At 42.9% G+C, this 21,123-nt stretch overlaps 1 protein-coding gene across 2 annotated transcripts; it reads right to left on the bottom strand.

Annotated features, from left to right (window-relative positions):
• Window positions 1-3,183: 3,183 nt before the first annotated feature.
• On the bottom strand, window positions 3,184-19,403 carry ncoa4 (nuclear receptor coactivator 4). Of its 2 annotated transcripts, none has more exons than XM_034681937.1 (11): window positions 19,188-19,403; window positions 11,896-12,019; window positions 9,632-9,772; window positions 9,257-9,348; window positions 8,056-8,164; window positions 7,828-7,908; window positions 7,604-7,726; window positions 5,685-6,482; window positions 5,230-5,541; window positions 5,020-5,112; window positions 3,184-4,376 (listed from the first exon to the last, which is right to left on the bottom strand). In XM_034681937.1, exons 1-11 carry the CDS (start codon window positions 19,223-19,225, stop codon window positions 4,371-4,373), a joined length of 1,917 nt encoding a protein of 638 aa, XP_034537828.1. In that variant the 5' UTR covers window positions 19,226-19,403; the 3' UTR covers window positions 3,184-4,370. The 2 variants fall into 2 exon arrangements, with proteins under 2 accessions (XP_034537828.1, XP_034537829.1); XM_034681938.1 differs by lacking the exon at window positions 19,188-19,403 and adding an exon at window positions 16,918-17,113.
• Between the last annotated feature and the right edge of the window lie 1,720 nt (window positions 19,404-21,123).

Below are 21,123 nucleotides of genomic sequence, written 5' to 3'. Positions count from 1 at the left end.
TCTCTGGGTGATTATTTTAATGACCATATTCAATGCCAGGGGGTAGGAGTCAGGTACGACGATTAACAGCAGCCTCAAGAAACAACATTTTTCAGAACAAATATTTGCAACGAGTGATTCATTAGACTTTTAGAAGAAAGCAGGAAGAGATTTCTTTGACTGCTAAGACAGCAAAGAGATGTGACCTACCACTTTGTCCACAGGGGGCGTCAAAACTACACAATCTAAAAAGTTCCCTATAGGAGCTTTAAGCAGGAGAGTTAATGGACTGCACACCAGTCTGTTTTTATTGTTGGTATCATTATGTGTTAATAATTAATTTTACACATTTATTTAGAGATAGGACGGGGAATAGGATAGAGAAGGAGACTGAAACACAGGCCGTCTGCTTTGATGACTACAGCCTCTGTACATGGGGTGCATGATTCAACCACTGAGCTAAACAGATGTCCTCTGTCTGTTTATTTTGCCACTAAGAGAGAGATAGTGTTCTTCTGCCTTCCCTCTGCCTTCCTGTACTTATCTTAATGTGTGACAACAGTGTTTGGAAAATACAAATCTATTTGTTTTTTGAGTGCAACACAAAATTATAGACGTTAAAAGTTTGTAAGTGTAATGGAGGTGTAGTTGTAGCAGTGGGGTTGGCTGTTTTCATAGGGCACAAAAATCTTGAAAACACTTGTGTGTGTGTTTGTCCACTGATCCCTCGCTTTGTGTTTTCCTGGTGATTCAGACCTTCACAAACACAGCTGAGTGTAAACAGGTGAGGGTCAAAGGTCACAGGGCCGAGCAGAGCCAGGTGAAAACATGTTCAGATGCATCTGATAGATTTCTAACACCCAGAACTGATCTCTTGTTGTCCAGATAAAAGACTACATTCATCCCTCAGGTGTCAGATGACTTGATCTTGACTTCCCGCGGTTGTCTCTGAACTCAGGACTTAAATGTGACATTAGATTGTGGATGGAGCTCAGGGTTGTTGTTTTTATCTTCCATTCTCTCCAGTTTGGACTGTCCTGGGATAACTTTCCGGCTCTTAATGCCACAGTTTTTTAAAACAGGATGTTCAAAGGTAAACGGATTACAACAACAGACAGGATAAATTAATCTGATCTTGGTTTTCATCTGGATCATGTTTCTCAAAAGTTTCAAGAAAGATTGGAACATTTTGATCCAATAAAAATCAGGAATATCTTGATCCAGCAGAGTTCTGGATTCATGCTGGATTACAGGGACAGAACATGATCAATGTGAAGTATGTCAAACATAACCACTCTTTCACACTGATGTTAATAAATCTAACTTTTTTTATTCTATGCTCTCGTGTTGCTGTGATCGACACAGTTACATAGTGTTCATAGTCAAGGCAAGGGTTGAGAAGAAGAAGCACAAACAATATTAATCATAAAATACCTTAGTGATTCAGATATTCTGATCTACCATCGAGTTAATTCAATCCATCTTTAAAAAATCAGGAGAAGATTGTGTCGACCTTACCCTGGATAGCTAAACATTGGATTGTTTAATCCGGTTCATTTATATCCAGATTCAATGTTTTGAATGACTAGTGTTGGTCACATCTGTAACATCTCTCTGTGTAAAAGATCTTTGACCCCAAGACTTACCTGAGCCTGATGGAAAGGTAACCAGACTTTTGCTGTTACTCATTTAAAACCAACTGTTTCATTTCATTTGAACAAAAAAACCCCAAAACATCCCTGAGTCAGCTGTTCTGAATCTAGACCAGAGGCCTGCTGGACTCGCTGGGTCTCTGTCGTGTCTTAAAACCTCTGTAGTAATCACACCACAGAGGTTTGAGAGGTTAAAATCTGAGTGTTAAAAGTACCTGCAGCTGAAGAGGAACAAAGTATCACAGAGTAAAGAAGGTAGAGCGCAGTGAAGGAGTTTCCTCTGCAGGTCTGAATCTGAGGCGGTCCATTCAGGATGACGCAACAGCTCTGTCTATCAGCCTGCTCCTGATGGAGGGTGTGGCTTCATCAGCTGGAGGCAGTTTATCAGCAAGTGTGTGTGAGAGTGTGAGAGTGTGTGAGAGTGTGTGTAGTGGTTACATAAAGGGACATAAATGATAACACTTGTGATGTGTGGAGTCATGTAAGCTCTTTGTACAGAAACACAACGTGACTGTTGTTTGTTTTCCTTCTTTATGATCCTTTCAAGAGTCAGGGAGTGTGTCGTATTGATGTCAGCTCAGAGTTTGTCTTCTTTATATCATAGAAAAAACACTTTTATAGCTGGATGTAATATCAATTTACATCTAAATCTACAGAAAGTAATCTTAGGAGGCCTTAAATGTTATTTTTGGATGTTTAACTTTAACACCAACACATTTTTATAGATGTGTTTTTACAGGAGATGTTCTCTGAGCATGTTTTAATCCTCTAAACGTTGCTTTTATTCCTTTTATCATCTGTTGTTTTTATTCTTCTGACATTATCTGTTTGTGGTTTAAGCCTTTTTATTTTGTTCCATTCTTTTCTTTTATCTTTTGTGCCTCTATTTCCTCATTTGTCATTTGTCCCTCTCATGTTAACTTCCTGCTCTTCTATTTTAAACATTCAGTCATTGTCCTCCTCACATTCCTCTTTCCTTTTTTTCCAGCTTCTTTTGTGTGAATAGTTTTCCTCTTACGAACCCGACACAGCTTCATATTCCTTCATGTGGTTTCTTCAAACACACTCCAAGTAGTGTAACACATCTGGAGTCCAGTTTCTACTCGACCCCTGCCCCCCATCAGTGAACCCGTGTTGAGCAGTTATTTTGAGAGTGCTGACTGGACGTGTTAAGTGCTGCTGGTGCCTTCAGTCCGGTCAGAGGAGCAAAGTGTTTGAGCTCTAGCATTTAGTGAACCTCACTGCCAAGATAAGACTAGAAATTATCTCAAACACAGGAGGCCAACGTTCAGTCCGGCCTGCTGTCACTGATCAGATGTGTTACTTCAACATTAAAGGAGAGCTCATAGTGTCTGTCTTTGTGTCATTGCTGAATAAACAGGTCCAAATGTGGGTGTCTGGTGGTTTCTAGTGAATTCAAATGTTGTAATGATTGAAAGTATCATTTGTTTGTGAGCTTAAACATGAGAGTTTCCTTGATCTAAATCCAGTGAAGTGATAGTTTATACAAACCTGCTCATTTTAAGAACAGGAGGCACCAAACAGGGACAAGTGAAGATGTCGGCATGTTTTATTTAGCTTAGAATCACATCAGGAAGAGAGTACTGAAGACATCACCCCCAAAACACACCAAAAATTACACAGAGCTTCAATAAATGCACCAATCACTGCTGACAGCAGAGTCACGTGACCCGTCTTCAGACACCGTGCAGGTTGTCTCCATCCAAGGCATCATGGGACACAGAGTTCCCTTCATCTGTTTCAGCTCTCACTCTCTCTTTCAGACGGTTGATTACACGCGACAAGCCTCGGCGTTCACAAGCGTTAGATGAAAGTCTGCCTGCTAGGCTACACTCAGGAGATAAAACAATTTAACATGAAGTCATTTATATCCAAAGATATATTAAACAAACACAAAGTGAAACTCTCGTGGAGTTAGAGAACAGAGTTCAGTGAGGAAAGCAAAAGAAACACGACGGAGCATGTGGAAACCTAAACACTAGCGGACTGCACCTTTTGTTAAAAAAAGAATAAAACCCCAGACTGAGGAAGTGATGACACAGCCTGCAGTCTGGACAGGAAATAGATCTCTGTAGTGAAGCAGCTTCATAGAAGAAGAAAAGGAGGATTCCACCTGAGCAGGTAGAGGTTCTCTTAAAAAGTCAAATCATAAAACGGGTTAAAATATGCTGCATTCAATCAAAGGCTACTTATGAGCTAAATATATCTCCGCCCTGTGCGTCTACCCTGTTCCTCAGACTCCGCCCCCTCTCCTCGTCAGGATCAGCTGGTGAAATGCATTCTGGGAGAAGTGTCCCCCATAAAGCAGATCAGCAGCTCACTGCGGTCATAATGATAAAGTGTGCCGGTTATTTCACTCGATGGTGAAGAAGAACAAAAGAAGAGCTGTTGCCGTTTTCAGTTCCTATCATTGAGGAGCGTCTGTCCATACTTTAACTGAAACCATAAAAACAGGTTTGATCCCGAGTACTGGACCACAGCAGAAGAGTCTGTTCCTTCCTAAACTAAGGCTGTGGGCTCAAACCGGAGAATGAATGTCCACGTAGAGAGCTGATGGATGAGTCCTTTGTCCTGATTGGATGAGAGGCGGGCAGCGGCTCGGCGTGGGGTCCTCACAGGAAGAAAGTGGCGGCGTGGTTAGATTGTTGTGATCGTGTGCGCACATCAGTGACAGAGTTTCCCAGAGGGAAGAAGAAGAAACATCCATCGTCGTCATCGTCACATCTGGAGAGGGGAAACAGAGTTCGTGATCAGCTGACATCTGAGTGACACAGTAACCAGGGCCCGTATGCACGTCCAGCCATTACACAAATGGGACCATTAGTCTCAACATACTGTTATTGCTGGTAGGTTACCTAAGAGTTATGTCTCCTAAGTCTAAATTTGCTGTATGTTTCAACATCGTCATACCTTTCCAAAGGATTCGTTCGATCCCTAAATATCTGTTGTCTTCGCATATTTTGTCTAAGACGGTAACTTATAAGCACGATGTCAGTCATCCTTTAAACAGCCTAACAGGTGCAGTAATCCTGCTGTTAACACCTGTAATGGTGTGGTTCACCCGTTTTCTTCGCTAATGGCTGGACGTGCATACGGGCCCTGGACTATAAAGTCCTCCTGAGCACACATTAACTGGATTTAAAACACTTTGCTTTAGCACAACACAGACTTTTGTTTTTTTACTTGCACATAGAGGGAGTGGTGCTGCTGCTAAACTAAACTAGTCACAGAGAAAGTCCACCCTGATGAAAACATGAGTCTGTGTGAGGTAAACTCAAAATCTGTCTCCATTATCATCTCTCCCTGGGGTCTAACACCCGTCCATGTGTTGCGTAAGCATACAGATTGAGCGTGAAGCCTGACTCACCTGTTCAGCGGCTCTGTGCAGCCACTTGTCTTTGTCTCCGCCCACTTTCATACAGGAGAACAGGTCACAGACGGTGGGCAGTGCCAGAGGCTCCTACACAGGGAACAAGACATCAACGTGTCATCACAGAGAGCCAAACACTAAACACACTCAGTTCTGTACATTTTGAAATTCTAGTCTCTAGTGGTCTAGTCTCAGTGGTCCTGTTACCTGAGCCTGACTCCTCTTCTTCAGCAGCCACTTGTCCTCCTCTCCTGCAGGGTGGTGTTGACCTTCTGATTCTGAGCTCTGAGAAGGAGGGGGCGTCTGTCCTGGAAGAACCCAGAGACCTGGATCGAGAGGGTGCTGGAAAGGAGACGAAGAGGAGGAGGACTTGAATTGGGAGCTGTGTTCCTCCCTGCTGGCTTTCTCTTCCTCAGGGATCACCCAGCTGGAGAGGGAGGAGGTGAGAGCCTGCAGAGGAACCCTGCAGGTGGAGGAAGGTTTGGCCGGGTGGAGCCAGGCCTCCAGGATAGCTTGAACCTGAGGAACAAAGACAGTGATTTAAGGATCATACAATGACTACATTCCCTGGAAGAAATAACTTTAGAAATCTGAAACATGATGACAGAGGTTAACAGGTGATGACAGGTGGGGTGGTCTGATGGTAACGGTGGAGCTGTTACCTTCTGCTCCTTCTCCCTCAGGTTCAGGGGAGGTGGGGTGCTCTTGACGGGGACGAGTGGGACATTCTTTGGGGTTGTGGGCGGGGCGTTTTTGTCAGTGGTGGGTGGGGCGTTTTTGTCAGTGGTTGCTGGGGCGTTTTTGGCAGCGGGTGAGGTGTTCTTTGTTACAGGGACTCCGTTTTTGTCCCGCCCATCCTGTTTGAGCAGCCAGAGGTTCAGAGCTTCTCTCCCACAGTTCTCGTCACACACGCAGGCCGAGTAAGTGGAGCACACCTCGTTGGCCTTGCAGGTCTGCTGCAGTGGCACCACCTGCTGCAGCCATGCCTCCAGGGCTGCAGGGGAGGTTGCGGGGGTCGGGGTGGTAGGGGTGGAGGCGGGAGGGGTCTTCAGGCACTTGAGAAGGCCCAGATTCTCGATCTCTACGGCCTTGGTGGTCTGGCAGCAGGAGGAGCAGTCTGCGGTCGGAGGGCTGGACTCCACCAGCCAATCACTGGACAGCCAGTTGTCTTCAAACGGCTTCAGCACTCTCTGCCACCGCTCCGCGTCCGACACGGTGTCCATGGGAAGAGGAGAGGGGGTGATGAGCCAGTCGCTTATGTCCTCTTCATCCTCCTCTTCAGGAGAGGTGATGAACTCGGACTCGTCGATCTTCTCAATGGAGAAGGAGGAGCTGCAGCTGCTGTGAGTCCTCTCCCTGCTGACAGGGGTCGGCTGTTCCTGGAGGAGCCATGCCTCCAGGTCTCTGAGCTGACCCCAAGCCTGCATGAAGTCAATTGTGGCCAGAGCGGGGCAGGAAGTCTGAGGAGAAGACAGGAAATCACTGTTACAGCTGATCAACAGAGACAAGACGGAAATTATACCACAAAGTGTTCGTTTTCAAACTGAGGCCTGACTGAGGACGTTTCAGAGCTTACAGATTCCACTCTTAACTGGATCAATCACCATAAAAAAGTCATCTATTCGTAAACACCAACTTCTCTGGCTCCAGGGCAGGATGTTATTTTCAACTTGTATAAAAGCACCGCTGCCTGACTGATCATCTGCCTCGACCCAGAGAACACGAGCACGTTGTCATGACATATTTTTAAATCAATAATATTCATAAAGCCTTTAACAATGACAGAAGCCTTGTACTAGTTATTCTGTATCCAGTTCTTATGTTTGTTAGATACCATAGGGACAGCAGATGATGCGCCGCAATGGTTTAACAGTTTAACGGTTTGTTGTCATAGTTCAGTGAAATACCATCTGGTGATAACACCAGTTATTCTGAAAATTAACCGGATGTTTTCATTTTGTTTTGGTGCCTGACTTCCTGTCCCGCTTCATCTGCTCTGTTGAGATTGATGCGTCGTGATCCGGCATTCGGAAAAAATAGAAGTCTTGTGTATCTGATCTGTTGTGTTCCGACCTGCCGAATCAGAGACACAGCTGGAACACAACGGAGCGGATCCAGTGGAAGTTAACACATCAACTAGAATAACAACCTATCAGATCCGGTGCTGTGAGGGATTGGAGACGGTCCATACACAGATCTGGTGGAATTTGGCCGTCAGAGACGATCTGGTGGTGTCCTTATGATGAGGCAGTGATATTAAAAAGCATCACTTGAAAATGTTCAGTCTGTTTATCTCCATCTTTTACCTTTGAATGTTCTTAACTTATTTGTATTTGACTTGTGTAGTTTGCTCTGAGCCTGAAAAAACACTGCCAACGGACCTGTCAGTGTTTGTGAGCAGTCCTATGCTGCAGAGTGTAAAGTAAAGAAGCTCATCTGAACCCTGACTTGTTAAGTTTGGTTATTCGAGCTCTCGACACAGTGCAGGCCTCAGCTCTGTATACAAAGTGCAAAGTCTGCTCGATATGTTAAAGTGTCATCTTTCTTCATTCAAAGGAAGTAGACCGGTTGTCCGTCTCACCTTGGTCTCCTTGTTTGCCGCCAGCCAGTCTTCAGGGTTCTTGCTGAACATGTGACTAGCCGTGGCTCTGATCGCAGGTTGAGTTCCAAGCAGCCATTCACCCAGAGCTGCAGCCTCCATCTTCTGCAGACACACAGCCAGGTCCACATCAAAGATCAATACATTTACATCTATGTGAGTGTGTCTGCCTCTGTAGCATGAAAGCATGACGTGGGCGGGGTTACCTGTTTCTTGGCAGCAATAGGACAGCTCTGCATCTGACGTCTGTTGTGGGCGGAGCTCTGAGAGGACACGCCTTCTACGGGCTGCAGAAGAGGAAGATCGGAACGCACCCGGTTAGCATCACATGGGTGAGTCAGTGTGTGTGTGTGTGTGTGTGTGTGTGTGTTTGTGAGAGTACTCCTGATGTGTGTGTGTTTGTGAGAGTACTCCTGAGCATGTGTGTGTGTTACCTGAGCTGTGATGCAGCCAAATGAGGTGATGGCCTGCCTCAGAGAGCGAGCGTCGCCTTGGAAACTCAGCTCAGGTGTTTCCTCTGGAGTCAGACTGAGAGAGGACAACCTGCGGACATGGGAAAACAAGCAGGCAGAGTGGTTACAGCACGAACACGGTCACCTTCTTCATCATCCCTCTTATCGACATGATCATCAACAACATCATCTTTGTTGAGTCCAGGTTTAAGAGAGCAAAATAAAAAGATGATGGGTGATGAGTTCAAGGAGTGCAGGACAAACAGCTGTTGTGAAATAGCATCAAACATCTGTAACCTTTTCATCATCAGTCAGAGTTTCATGTTGATTTAAGATCAATCAGATGTTTGTCTCCTACCTTTGCTCTCAGCGTCTGTGTTAACCCATGTCTAAACCCATGTTTTATATTTCCAAGTAAATTAAACAGATCAGACTTTATTGTTTCAACACCTCACTTCCCAACACCTCCACGTCTGAGGCACTTTACTGGAGGAAATAATTCTGGATAGTCAGTTCAACATTTTTAGGACTTTATAGATGTGAAAAAGGATACATTTGTTTAGAACTGGAAGCTAATGTGCCGTAAAAATATCCTCTAAGCAATTGTTGTTGTAATTACACTGCTCAGCCACTAAGTCCCAATTTAAAAATGGACGTTTAGGGGTAAGGACTCCTGATTATGTTGTCTGGTGTTTAAAACGGTATGTTGGGCGCAGATTTAGCCAGGAAGTCCGGGTATGATTCCAGCCTACGGCCCCTTTCCCACATGTCATTCCCTGACTCTCTCTCGGTTTCCTGTTCTATCCACTGTCCCGTCCTCTCTAAATAAAGGTGTAAAAGCCCCCAAAAATATGCTTGTATCAAACCCCGAGCTCATTCCTGCTGTAGGTTTTAAACTCTGAATGCTACAGAGTTAGACATGTCAGAACAGAACCTCTGCAGACTGCAGCCTTTATCTCCTGACACATAAACACCGCAATGACAAACACTGTCATTGAGAAGAAACCCAAAACAGTGATTCACTTTGTCTGTCTTTACATAGTGAGTGAATGTCTGTGTGTGTGAGGGTTGTGTGTGTGTGTGTGTGTGTGTGTGTGTGTGTGTGTGTGTGTGTGTGTGTGTGTGTGTGTGTGTGTGTGTGTGTGTGTGTGTGTGTGTGTGTGTGTGTGTGTGTGTGTGTTACCTCTCCATGCAGCTGGTCAGCTGGTTGCTCAGGTCGTTGCTGCTGTTGGAGCTGTGCATCTGATGGACTAGGACATCAAACTGACCTCGGAGCTGTAACACAGTAGACTGGGTTAAACACATGGTGGTGTGTGTTTGTGAGAGTGTGTATGAGTGTGTATGAGTGTCACAGTGAAGGGTCACCAACTGGTCACACGTTGTTCTCTTATCCTCTGATCTCCAGGTTTAAGTATCAGATGCTGCAGACGTTTAGCATCTTGCTCAGTCTAAAGAGAATCAGATTCATGCTTCTCTGGTATGTAAGGAGAGGAGTTTCAGAGGCATCATGTAACCAGTCAGTGACCAGTATAACCAGTAATTAACCATGAGCAGTTACCCTGTGCAGCTGGTGCAGCTGCTGCTGCAGAGTTTCAGTCTTGAGTTGTTCCAGCAGCTCGATCTGTCCAAGCAGCCACACCTCCCTGCAGCGCAGTGCCTCCTGTTGGCGGCTCACACAGCTCTGCAGCTCCGCACGGACCTGAGAGAGACAAAGGGAGGGAGAGAGACTGGTGAGACGGGCTCACTGGAGGGTCTGGAGATTTGGAAACTTCAGAATGTCCAACAGTTCCTGCTCCTTCCCTGTTTTTTAAAATCAATCCTGACGTTAATTAATAGACTAGTTAATAATGATGATATCTGTCAGCTGTAGTCTCATGATGCGATGGTGATGCTGCAGCTACTGACCAATCAGCACACACTGTGACATCCGACTCTAGAGTCCACGCACACACATACACACACCCAGCTTTACCTGCTGGACGAAGGACGAAGGACGAAGGTGAGAACAGGGAGAGCAGCAGCTGAAGGTGAGTTCAGTCCATCAGTGATATGAGCTCCTCTATCTCTTCCCTCAATTATATACTCACTCTACCACGCCCACTTCTCTCTGTATACTCTATAATATCACTCCACCTCCGCTCACACACACACACACACACACACACACACACACACACACACACACACACACACACACACACACACACACACACACACACACACACACACACACACACACACACACACACACACACACACACACACACACACACTCAAACACATAAACACAAATAAGTATCGTGACCTAACATGACAGTGGGTGGTTGAGCAAAGTGAGCTGACTGGCGACCGCAAGTGCAGTACTTAACAATGAGAGGACTTTAGATGTTTATAGTCTCTCTCTCTCTCTCTCTCTCTCTCTCTCACACATGCACACACACTCTGGTCAGTATGTGTATGAACACTGTTTTCTTCATGAGTCCATTGAGTTTGCTAATCTTAAACTGATCCATAAATGTGGACATAATCAGGCGCTCAGGTGCTCTGAGACGTCGTGGTTCACTTTGAGTCACGGGCTCAGACAAGCGGCCTTTTCTGCTCCGGGGATCAACGTGTGAAATACCTCAGGACCTGCAGGACTCGGACTGGATTCCGTCAAGCTTAGACTGTGCTCAAAGAGACCAGTACCTCTGGTCTCATGAGGTTTTATCAGAGTTTGTACCTTGAGTTTATCTCTCTGTTTGTTTCGTACTGTCTCTTTGTTATATGTTGTTATTCCTTATATGTTGTGACCGGATTTCCAAATGAGCCTGGTGTACAAAGACTGTGAGGCAGGGGTTCAAATGTAACTGATTTACCCTCCTCTAAACTTCAGAAGACATCAATAAACATGTGTGACCTGCAGTCCAACTTACAACACACACATCGCTGGTAACTTTTGCTGATGGTCGGGTGACGGTCACCTGACTGTAGATTGATGGTCTGCAGTCCTCGTGTGGAGGACTAATGGACCGCTGACAGTCGTGTGACGGCTGCAGCAAACGTGTTTCTCCTGCACGTTGTCGCCTCTGATGATTTTTACAGCAGCTCTCATTTATACGTTAACTTTTATTTTCCTCCTCCACACCAAAGCTGAAAGCCGACTGACTTCCTGACTCCTCTCTGAAATAGCGATGTCATTTTCAAATAGATATACAGTCATAAAAGAAAAGGCTCAGACTTCAACAAGGGAACTGAACAGGAACATATTTTAGACTCACAGTGTCCAGTTTTCAGTCAACTCGTTCTCATTGAGAAAATTAAGCATGTGAATGTGGTCAGGTGTCAGCCGGGAGCGCAACTGGCTCATAATCAGTCCGACGGCTCCTGGACACTCAGCCGCAGCCCCGAGCTGAGTGTCTCGGCTGTGCGCAACACCTTCAGTCAGCTGATTCACATCCAAACATACTTTAAACTTAAAACACCTCCCTGATAGCTGAACCAAATATGAGACCACATGATGTTTGTTCCACATGACAGAAAATCTAAACAAAAAATGTGTTCGAGTAAGTTCTTAACAATCAATTAATTGATACTGGATTAATTGTTGACATCCCTACTCTGAACCATTCAGCACATATCAAACTAACAGACTTGCAGAGAGCTCTGAATGGAGGATAAACATCAGCTGCTAGTCTCTGATGTAACGACAGCAGCATACCAAGGCAGAGCACCGGCTATCATCCACACCACAAGTAGATAAGTGTTGTTTTCTTCTAGATCATGAGATGTAAAAACAGAGAGAAGGAAGAAGAAGAAGAAGAAGAAGAGGAGGGTCCTCACCTCTCTGGCGTTTTCCCTCAACTCCTGCTCGGCCTTCGTCACCCTGCTGATGGCATCCTCCAGCTGCTCCTGGGCCTGCCGGCACTGCTTCAGCCCGCTCACTGCCGCCTCGGCTGACGGCATCCTGGACAGGAAACAGAAAGATGATGTGTCAAAAAGAAACTAGGTCGCTGCGTTACGATACACAGAAGCGGCTCCACGTCAGACTGCAGTGGAGTTTTATAAGCAGGTATGAACTGCAGCTCGATCAATGAACCAAAAGTGAACAGTTCTGAGCTTTGGGGGATTTTACTAAAACTCCCGCCTGCAGCTGGGAAATAAAACTTCTGTTTCCTCAAACATGAAGGGTAAAACGTTCCTCTGATCCTCAGCTTCTCTATTCTGGGACAGACGTGAGAGCAACTTTCCGTTTGTGCAACACTTTCATTTCTGTTTCCTGCACCAACACTACAGCTGTTCCTCTTCTTTCACTTCTGCTTTACATCATCACTTTCACAGCGGGGCTTTTTGATTGTTGTTTTGTTTTTGGGTTAAACTGTGTCAGTCTGAAACGAGCCGGGACTTTCTGTCACAAGGTGCATTTTGACCAAGAGTTCCAGGATCTTCTGGCCCCCAGAACCACTTTTACAGGAACTAAAAGGTTCCTGTGCCCCTATTGTCTACGTTTTGACACCGGGCTGAAGTCCCGGGTAGATTGTGTAAATCAGGCCAGTGACGTATGGAGAAAAAAAAAAGTAAATGCACTACACCACCAGACCAGTAGAGGGCAGTAAAACAAAGACGAATGCCATTCATCACAGATGACACCATAGAAGCAGATGGACAGGCAGGTATCATTATGAGCAACACAACAGTTAGCCTGTTAGCATGAAGAGACTCAGCTGGCGCTGTTTTAGATGGTGCTATATTTCATCACAGATGGATTCACTGAATCAACACGTGAGAGGAGATAAGCGTGAGTAGCAAAGACGTTTCAACACGGCTTTAAAATCCTTTTGAACTCAAAAGGCCGTGGCAGAGATCAGACGGTGTTTTGGTTTAAACAGTGACCCTGTTAACTGTAGACTTTCACCAGGATGCATCCCTCATAAACGTCTTTAGACGATCATTAAATATCTGATGAGGATATTTTGAAATCTTAATAAAAACTAAACTAGTTTGCATTCCCAGGAACTCCCTCTGTGTTTCAACAGCTGTGTAAACTCCACAAACACTGACACGTTCAGCTGAAGGTCTCCAGTTTACAGGGTCACTTTTAAAACCATAACACCGGGAGAGACGCATTCACAGTGGGCTGAGAGAAGACTACTGTTACAAGCTGCTAAATCAAGAGAATCACAGCTTCTTCTTTTGAAAAGTACACACACATACAAAACAGAGAACAAATAAAAACTAATGAAAGAAAGAGAAATCAAGTGAATCACAGATGTGTGTGATGTTATTGTGGACGGAGGGCGGAATAAAAACACTGTGGTTAATCTACCAATCAGACACGTTCAGCATTGCAAGCCCTGCCCCCCGAAAGTCCCGGGACCTTTGAAAAGTACTACACCCCAAGCAAGGGCTTTTTAGGGGGGAGATTAACTACCCCTGAACTAAATTTAGACCCTGGGTCCACTGGTCGAAATGCATGTAGTTCAGTTGTAAAGTTCCTGCAGTCCAAAAACACCTTTGTAGACATGAACCTGTTCACCCTCTGTAATGATGCAGCATTTAGGGAGTGCATTACATCAAACACAAAAAGGGTGTATAATCAATATTTACCACACGGCCCGCTCGGCTCACAGGTTAAAAACAGAATCAGAGCACACAGGTGAGTCACTGTGTTCAACAAGTGAGGTTCTGTTCTGCGTCTGACTCAGCTGGTTGTGGATCAGGGGCTCATCCAGTCTGTTGTGTGGTGGTGAAGGTCTCAGCTGAACTGTTTATGAACAGCTGGGTTTTATTCTGAGGTTGGTGGGTGGTTTCCTGACTCACTGGGATCCACTGGGATAAAAGTAGTCTCACCACTCATCTATTTTCAGACACAAAAACCCCAAAATACCCCGAGCATTGGAGACACCGGGGCGGGGCTGAGAGGGACTACAAGACAGGGTAGTCTACTTGAGGTGCTTCCAGACTCATCGCAGGACTCTGGTTATGAGGTAAACTTGTTTTTCTGTCTGTGATCTTGAATTTTAAAACGCTTTGCAGCCAATCACGAGCTCCAGGAACCCTAGCTGTTACGATTCTCTGATTTCAAGGAAAAGGCTGATAACGTGTCACATGACCTGGTGTCAATGGAGGTGAGCGAGGGCGCGGTGCAGCTGCAGTATCAGCTGTAAACAGAGCGTCTGATAACACTTCACTTTCCTTCACTGGAAAAAACGTCTGATGGTTCAACATCAGAGCTGACAGACGGAGAAACTGACTTCCTGGTTCTGCTGTCACAACCTCAGACCTGTTGAGACAATAATCTCAGGTCTCACGTTCATCTTAGAGCAGAATAATCCATCAAAAACATGCTTCAGCTCCACTAGGGGAGAGGTCAATACTCCAGAGAATGTTATCTTATTTTTCTACGAACACAAAGAGCTCAAACATGTCAGAAGTCAGACCATCACACAGCCTTCGTACATGATGACTGGTGTTACACTTTCATTTTAAGTCTCTCCATGCTAGAAGTAAACACAATACTCCTACCTCAGTTTGAAAAGACGGTTTACAAAAGTTGTTAAAGCAGTAAACAAACTAGTTATCATCAACTAATGCAAGTATTAATAAAGATATGAGTTTGTTAATAAAGTTTTGTTCTTGTTTATTAATGTAAATAAAGCCACGCCATTTTAATCTGACTGATCGGCTTGTTTGCTGATCACCAGACTCCAGAGGGTTGTACCTGTCTCAACATGACTCTGTGATCAATATGTTGAGTATAATCAACCTTTGATGGATGTTATCAGATTATTACAGGACGAGTTCATTAATAAACTCTGCTATATAAAGAGTAACTGATTAACAGCTTATCTAAATGACTACTTTAATCTAACAGGAAGAACAGGATGTTTTAAAACCCCTTATCCACTGAGGCAGTTTAAGGGACACTTTTTTTGTGTTTCAACTTGCTACCCTTTTTCAACCAACACAAACCTGGTTCTAGTTCCGGGCTGCTGCTCACACTGGTTCAGAGCTGGTTCAACTTGCGAACCAACTCGGCACCAGTTCGTTTTTCCACCCGAACCCGTGGAAGAGCCACGTCATGACGTCACTTCTACTTGGCCGCTTTTCCCAGCAGCGCGAGAGCAAACTTTCCTTCACAATGACAGCAATGGCGGGGAACACAGCATGCTTGCTGGTGTTTCCTGGACCGACCACTGCTTAGCCTTGGAATCCATTAGCTTTGTCTTTGTTATTTTTTCACTAAAGGAAAATGGCGGAAAATCTTTTGGTTTGTCTTTTTGGTCACAGCAACTCCACCCCTTTCCGCTGATGTAAGCGGTTCTCGGTTCTTCTAGACCAGCAAAGAGTTGGTGCTGCTCTGGAAACTGTTTTCCTGGCGAGGAGCCGGTTCTCTTAAAGGCCCTGTGAGGAGTTTTGAGCTGGCTGAGAAACAGACTGGAAATGATACAGATGCCTCTTTATGACCTTCAATAGCAAACAAGACCATAAACAGCAACACTGACACCTTCTCTGTTGTAATTTCTAATACCTGAAACCACCCTGAGGGGGTAGGTTTCAGACCAGATGATGGACATCTTGCTTCAGAAACAGCCTTTATTTGACTGTTTTCATGGAAAAGAATCACATTGCCTGATAAAGTTGACTGTTAAAAGACAACAGGATGAGGTTTTTGTTGAAAACACTGCTTTTAGATGTATAGGACAAGAGATAAGAGGTATCGCTTTGTCCACAAGGGGGCGCCAGAATTGATACAAAACAAAAGTTCCTCACAGCAGCTTTAAGTACCCCTTTTCCACCGAGGCCGGTTCGGAGCAGGTGCTCGATTGAGAACCAGTTCTTTGTGTTTCGACTGCAATAGAACCGGCTCCTGGCCAGGAAAACAGGTTCCAGAACTGCATTAACTCTTTGCTGGTCTAGAACTGCAAACCTCTTATGTCAGCGGTGAGGGGCGAAGTTGCCGCCTACGTAAAGCATGACGAGTAGCACAAAAGTGCTACTGTGAAGTGTTGGTAAAGTTGGATAAGTTCTCTTAAGGACCTCAGGTGATTACCAAAAGCCAGGAGCAACACCAGCAAGCATGCTACGTTGTCCGCCATCGTTGTTATTATGAGGGAAGGTTCATGCTAGTGCCTCTGGGAAAAGCGGTCACGTAGAAGTAATGTCACAACATGGCTCTTCCCCTGGCTCGAGCGGTTGGTAAAACATACTGGTGCCAGGTTGGTTCGCAGGTTAAACCAGTGTGAGTCAAATCCCGGAACTAGAACCAGATTTGCGTTGGTTGGAAAGGGGTAAGAAGTGTACTTAAGCAGTCAAATGAATCCCTTTCTGATGTGAAAATGTAACAAAAAGACTATTTCTACAGGTTGATCTCACTGTCAGACACCTTCAACACCGATTGGTTTCAGGATTAAAAACAACTACAGAGAAAAGGTCGGACTTTAAGCGGATAGTGTGGCTCATAAGGAAACATTCATATAAATATCAGTCTGTTTCTATCAGCCAAAAACTCCTTACTGGAGCTTTAATTACTAAAAACACCAATAATCATAATACAAGATTCACATTTAGTGTTATAACACCAGAAGCGCTTTTACATATGTTACTATATTCCATTATTTTATGCTGCTTTGCACTTTGAATTTTGCACTTTAAAAGCAGGATTTAATGACAGAGTAAAGGAGCTACCTCTAATATCTCTCTTTAGTTGTTAGGTTTCATTTATCATATCTTATGATCTTAACTCAAGGTGGTCTCAAGTGTCCTGTACATCTTATATATTCACTAACTCAGTAACAGAGCCATGTGGAGGCTAACCTCACAGCTAACAGTGCTGATAAAGCCGTATATCACCGGTAATCGTACCTCATGTTGATGACTCAGAGGTTATAAACCAGCAGGTAACAAAAATATCCGCAACACGCCGCGTCCTCGACTCTCAATTCAGCCGGTGACAGAGAGAGTGAGAGGGTGAATTAAGGTTTATGTATGTGTCGGATTCAGAGGAATGAGGAAACAGCTCTCTGCCTGTCCGCCATCACTGCCTCTCGGCCCACACGTACACACAGCAGAGGAAGGAGAGGAAGGAGAGGAAGAGGAGGGAGGGGGCTGCTGTAAAGAGGCCCGCGGAGCACCGTAAGCTGCTGCGGTACCTCCGTGCTGTGTACAATAAACCATATTTACATCTATAAGTTATTAACCCGGGAATAACAGGGAGTTACAGGGAGCAGGTTTACCTCTGATAACTCTGTTTATCATTAACGAGGAGGAAACGTGACAGGCTAAGTTCAGATGTACGAGCAACATTGCACAGCTCAGCACGTTCGTGTTTCTGTCAGGTTCACAGGGTTTATATAAAAGTTTTCTTTATTCTGACTCAGTTTATCCTCCTACATCCTTTACAATAATATAGTGACACAATAAATTCTAAACAAACACTTTTATGTGTGACCACGTGACAGTGTCAACACTTCAAACCTCTTCAAATACCCACAAAAATAAAAGTATCTAAAAGTATGCTTTATTTATTATTCATGTTAGTTGTTTTTATACAATGACAATAAAGATATATTATATTCTTTCTTTAAAACTGTTTATTTTTATTTTAACCGCTGGACACTCAATTTCTAAATTACTTCCAATATATGATGAAGAAAGATGAATAAAAAACCCATATATATATGTGTGTGTGTATTAATGAAATGAAAATAATAATACAAAAATAAAATCGTATTATTCTTTTTTTTACTGTTTAGTTTGATTTTAACATCTTGACACACAATTTCTAAATTACTTACCAACTATATAATGGAGAAATAAAAATAAATAAATAGATGCATAAATGGAAAAATAAACATAAATTAAATATATTTAACAATAAAAAAATAAAAATGTATTATAATTATTTTCTAATTAATTATTTCTACTCTTCTAACGATTTTAAAACTACAATAAGTCTAGCTTTGTTATATTTTCTGTAAAAGAGGAGCAATTATTTTTCCCATACTCTTAGACCCAGTTGTTCTGAAAGCAACTTATGAATTGGCCTCATTAAAACACCTTGATACAAACTGTTACATATAATAACAGCATTATTTTTGATATCTTATTAAAAGACACAAAAATATGAATAAATATTTTGTTTATTTTGCTTTTTATAATCATATTCATCATTCTTGAACTAAATTCATGCACATCTTATGCTATTAAAACAAAATAATCTCTAGTGTGCTTTAAACCGACCTCAGTCTTAAAATAAGGACCACGTTTAGGCTCATTTATTTAATATTGTACACCACATTTTGTATTGCATGTGTGATGGATGATAGGCCTTGTTATTCTTCCTCAAAGCATCTGTCTGATGGTAAATGTTTGATATGGAGTTTATAAACTCGGAAGTTTCTACTCAATAAACTAAAGGTCACCTCGTAAAATCATGAATCTAACACGCAGCATTTTGTGAAGCACTCTCACTTCTTCATGCTGTTGTTTATTAAAGGAGAGAGGATGACCTATAACATCACAGATATAACACCTTGTGGTTGTCTTTCTGTTACACATGACACAGGTGGTTTGACCTTTCAGTAATCTGACTAAGAGTGGACCATAACACCTTGTAACACATTAAAACCTCATATTTTAAACAATCTGAGCTGTAATATCAGATGTTTCAGGAGAGAGTTTGGGCGCAAACACATCTGAATATGAGATCCAGGTAAAAAACTCAATAACTATTGAATTTAAATGACAGAGGGGTAAGTTATAGAGGCATAAACACTTTAAAATCTTTAAAGTATGCAGCAGAGGAAACAGCTGGAGGTCACTGTGTTTTTACCTAAGGATGCTAACAGTTAGCTCGCTGTATCCCATTATTGATCTTTACTATCAGCTGGACCATTATTGACGGCTGACATCTCTATCTGCGGGACTAACTTTCTTTGCTGATATCAACAACATATTTCCCTTGAAGCTGATCAGATCCCTTTCATTAAAGATAAACCGGTCCCCCTCTGAAGCAGAGTTAGCAGCTAGCCAACGCGGCTAATGGCAGGAGGTCAGTCGAGGTAGCTTCACCGGCTAACTGACGTTAAATACGGACACGAACGGAGCCGTGAGTCGAGGATGGTTCAACTCACCGGGAGGTTTTGCCGTTTACTTTCGACTTCGATGTCATAAGGGATCCAAGTGAGTTCGGTGGCTCGTTAAAAGAAAAGAAGAGTCCCGTTGAGCCGGTGCTCTCACCAGCTGCTACTCAATGTCACTAACACCAACACGTAAGGGAAAGAAGACAAGGAGGACGGAGATCTCGCGAGAAGCGGAGCATCAGCTGGTGGAAGCAGACAGAGAGCAAGACTGCTCCCTGCTGGTGCTACTGACTGCAGCCTGTTTCTGACCTGATAAAACAATGCAAGTGCAATGGACATCTGTATTACCAAGTGAGGTGTTTCAACAATAAGCCTCTCTAAGCAATGAAACTGTCTCTGTGAGTTGTATTCCTGCAGGAAGGAGCAAACTATACAGAGGATCACAATAATTTTCAAAGAAACTCAGCAAGGGAAGGGAAGGGAGTAAATTATATCATGAAACAAGAATCAAGAATCAAGAAAGCTGTATTGCCATGTGAATTCTCACAAACAAGTAATTTAACGTGGTGATTGAAACACTGGTACTTGACAACAAGATAGTAAGGACAATAAATGTAGAAACCTAAAATCTAATCTAAAGACTCTAAAGAATAGTAATAGTAATACTATCTGTGCAAAGAAAAGTATGGCAGTACTTTTAAAAACATAAATTAGTTAAATTAGCCTAAGTCAGAGTGAGCATTTTAGCAGATTAATATAATAACAAAATAATAAATATGATAAATATTGGGATAGTACAAAGGGAGAGATGAACAGCAGGTCAGGAGATGTGACCTTGTCTCCAGGGTTTGAGATAAAACATGAGAAGTTCACAGTTTCACAAAGTCTAATAATTTACACAGTGTCTGTTGATTACAGGCAGGGTACGTACTGAAACCATGACTCTACATATATCAGACTGCATAAGTAACTTAGAATAGTCAATAAAGTAAGATCCAGCTGCTAATGCAATAATTACATATATTTAATATAGTATATATAATGGGAAATAAAGAGTACTTTTACTTGTTGTACATATTTGTTGATGCTTAAACCTCACACTCTTGAAGCAAGTTTTTGAACTCTAACTTATTTCCACACTTTGATTCTATAAAACTAAAGTAGAAATCTGTGACTGCCTCCAGCATTAAAAGATACACAGCTCAGACTAACCCACACATGGTAAACATGATGCTACAGAAACAGTCTGCGGCTCGTCTTAAAACAGAGACAACAAAAGAGAGGATTTGGGGATTAAAAGGACTATAGAAAATCTCTCGAAACTGATGTGATTTAGAAGTTTCAGCACTCTGAAGACATACTCAAACATTTGGGATGGTTCTTTTGCAAAAAAGCTTATTTCTAAGAAATTCTGCACTTCTGTACAATTTTTATTTTGTTTATTATTTAGTATTATTTTCTTATTTTATTCATACTTTCTATAAATACTCCAATATTCTTACTCCTATTGTGTATAGAACAACTGTAATGACTGAATTTCCCCCAGGCATAAATAAACTCTTTTTGATTCTGATGATTCTGAAGGCTCAGATCATCCTGAACAAACAATGTCAGACTTACTAATCCATGTGTTTGAGGATTTCTTTCCATTACTCTTACATAAAAACACAACTTTTCATTTGCATATAAAACAACTTGTGGTTGTTTTAAGACATGTAACATTTTATCTCCCAACTGTGCTGACATGCCTGAAACAGATTTATGTATCGTCATGACAAACACCTCAGGCTCATCAGATGACCCTTTTGGAAGAGCCTGACATGTGCATGGTGCTTTACTGACTCTACTGAGCAGGATTTAAAATGCAGCACTTATACATTTAAAATGTTAAGTTCTCTCGAATTAACAATAATTCACAACAAACAACATTTTCTAGTCAAATCGACTTAATATAGAGTCAGTTCTTTGAGTTAAAACTTTGAATATA

This window comes from Notolabrus celidotus, chromosome 4 (assembly GCF_009762535.1).
Source record: "Notolabrus celidotus isolate fNotCel1 chromosome 4, fNotCel1.pri, whole genome shotgun sequence".
Taxonomy (NCBI): Eukaryota; Metazoa; Chordata; class Actinopteri; order Labriformes; family Labridae; genus Notolabrus; species Notolabrus celidotus.
Note: the sequence above shows the minus strand (reverse complement) of the source record. Positions and strands in the feature narration are given on the sequence as shown.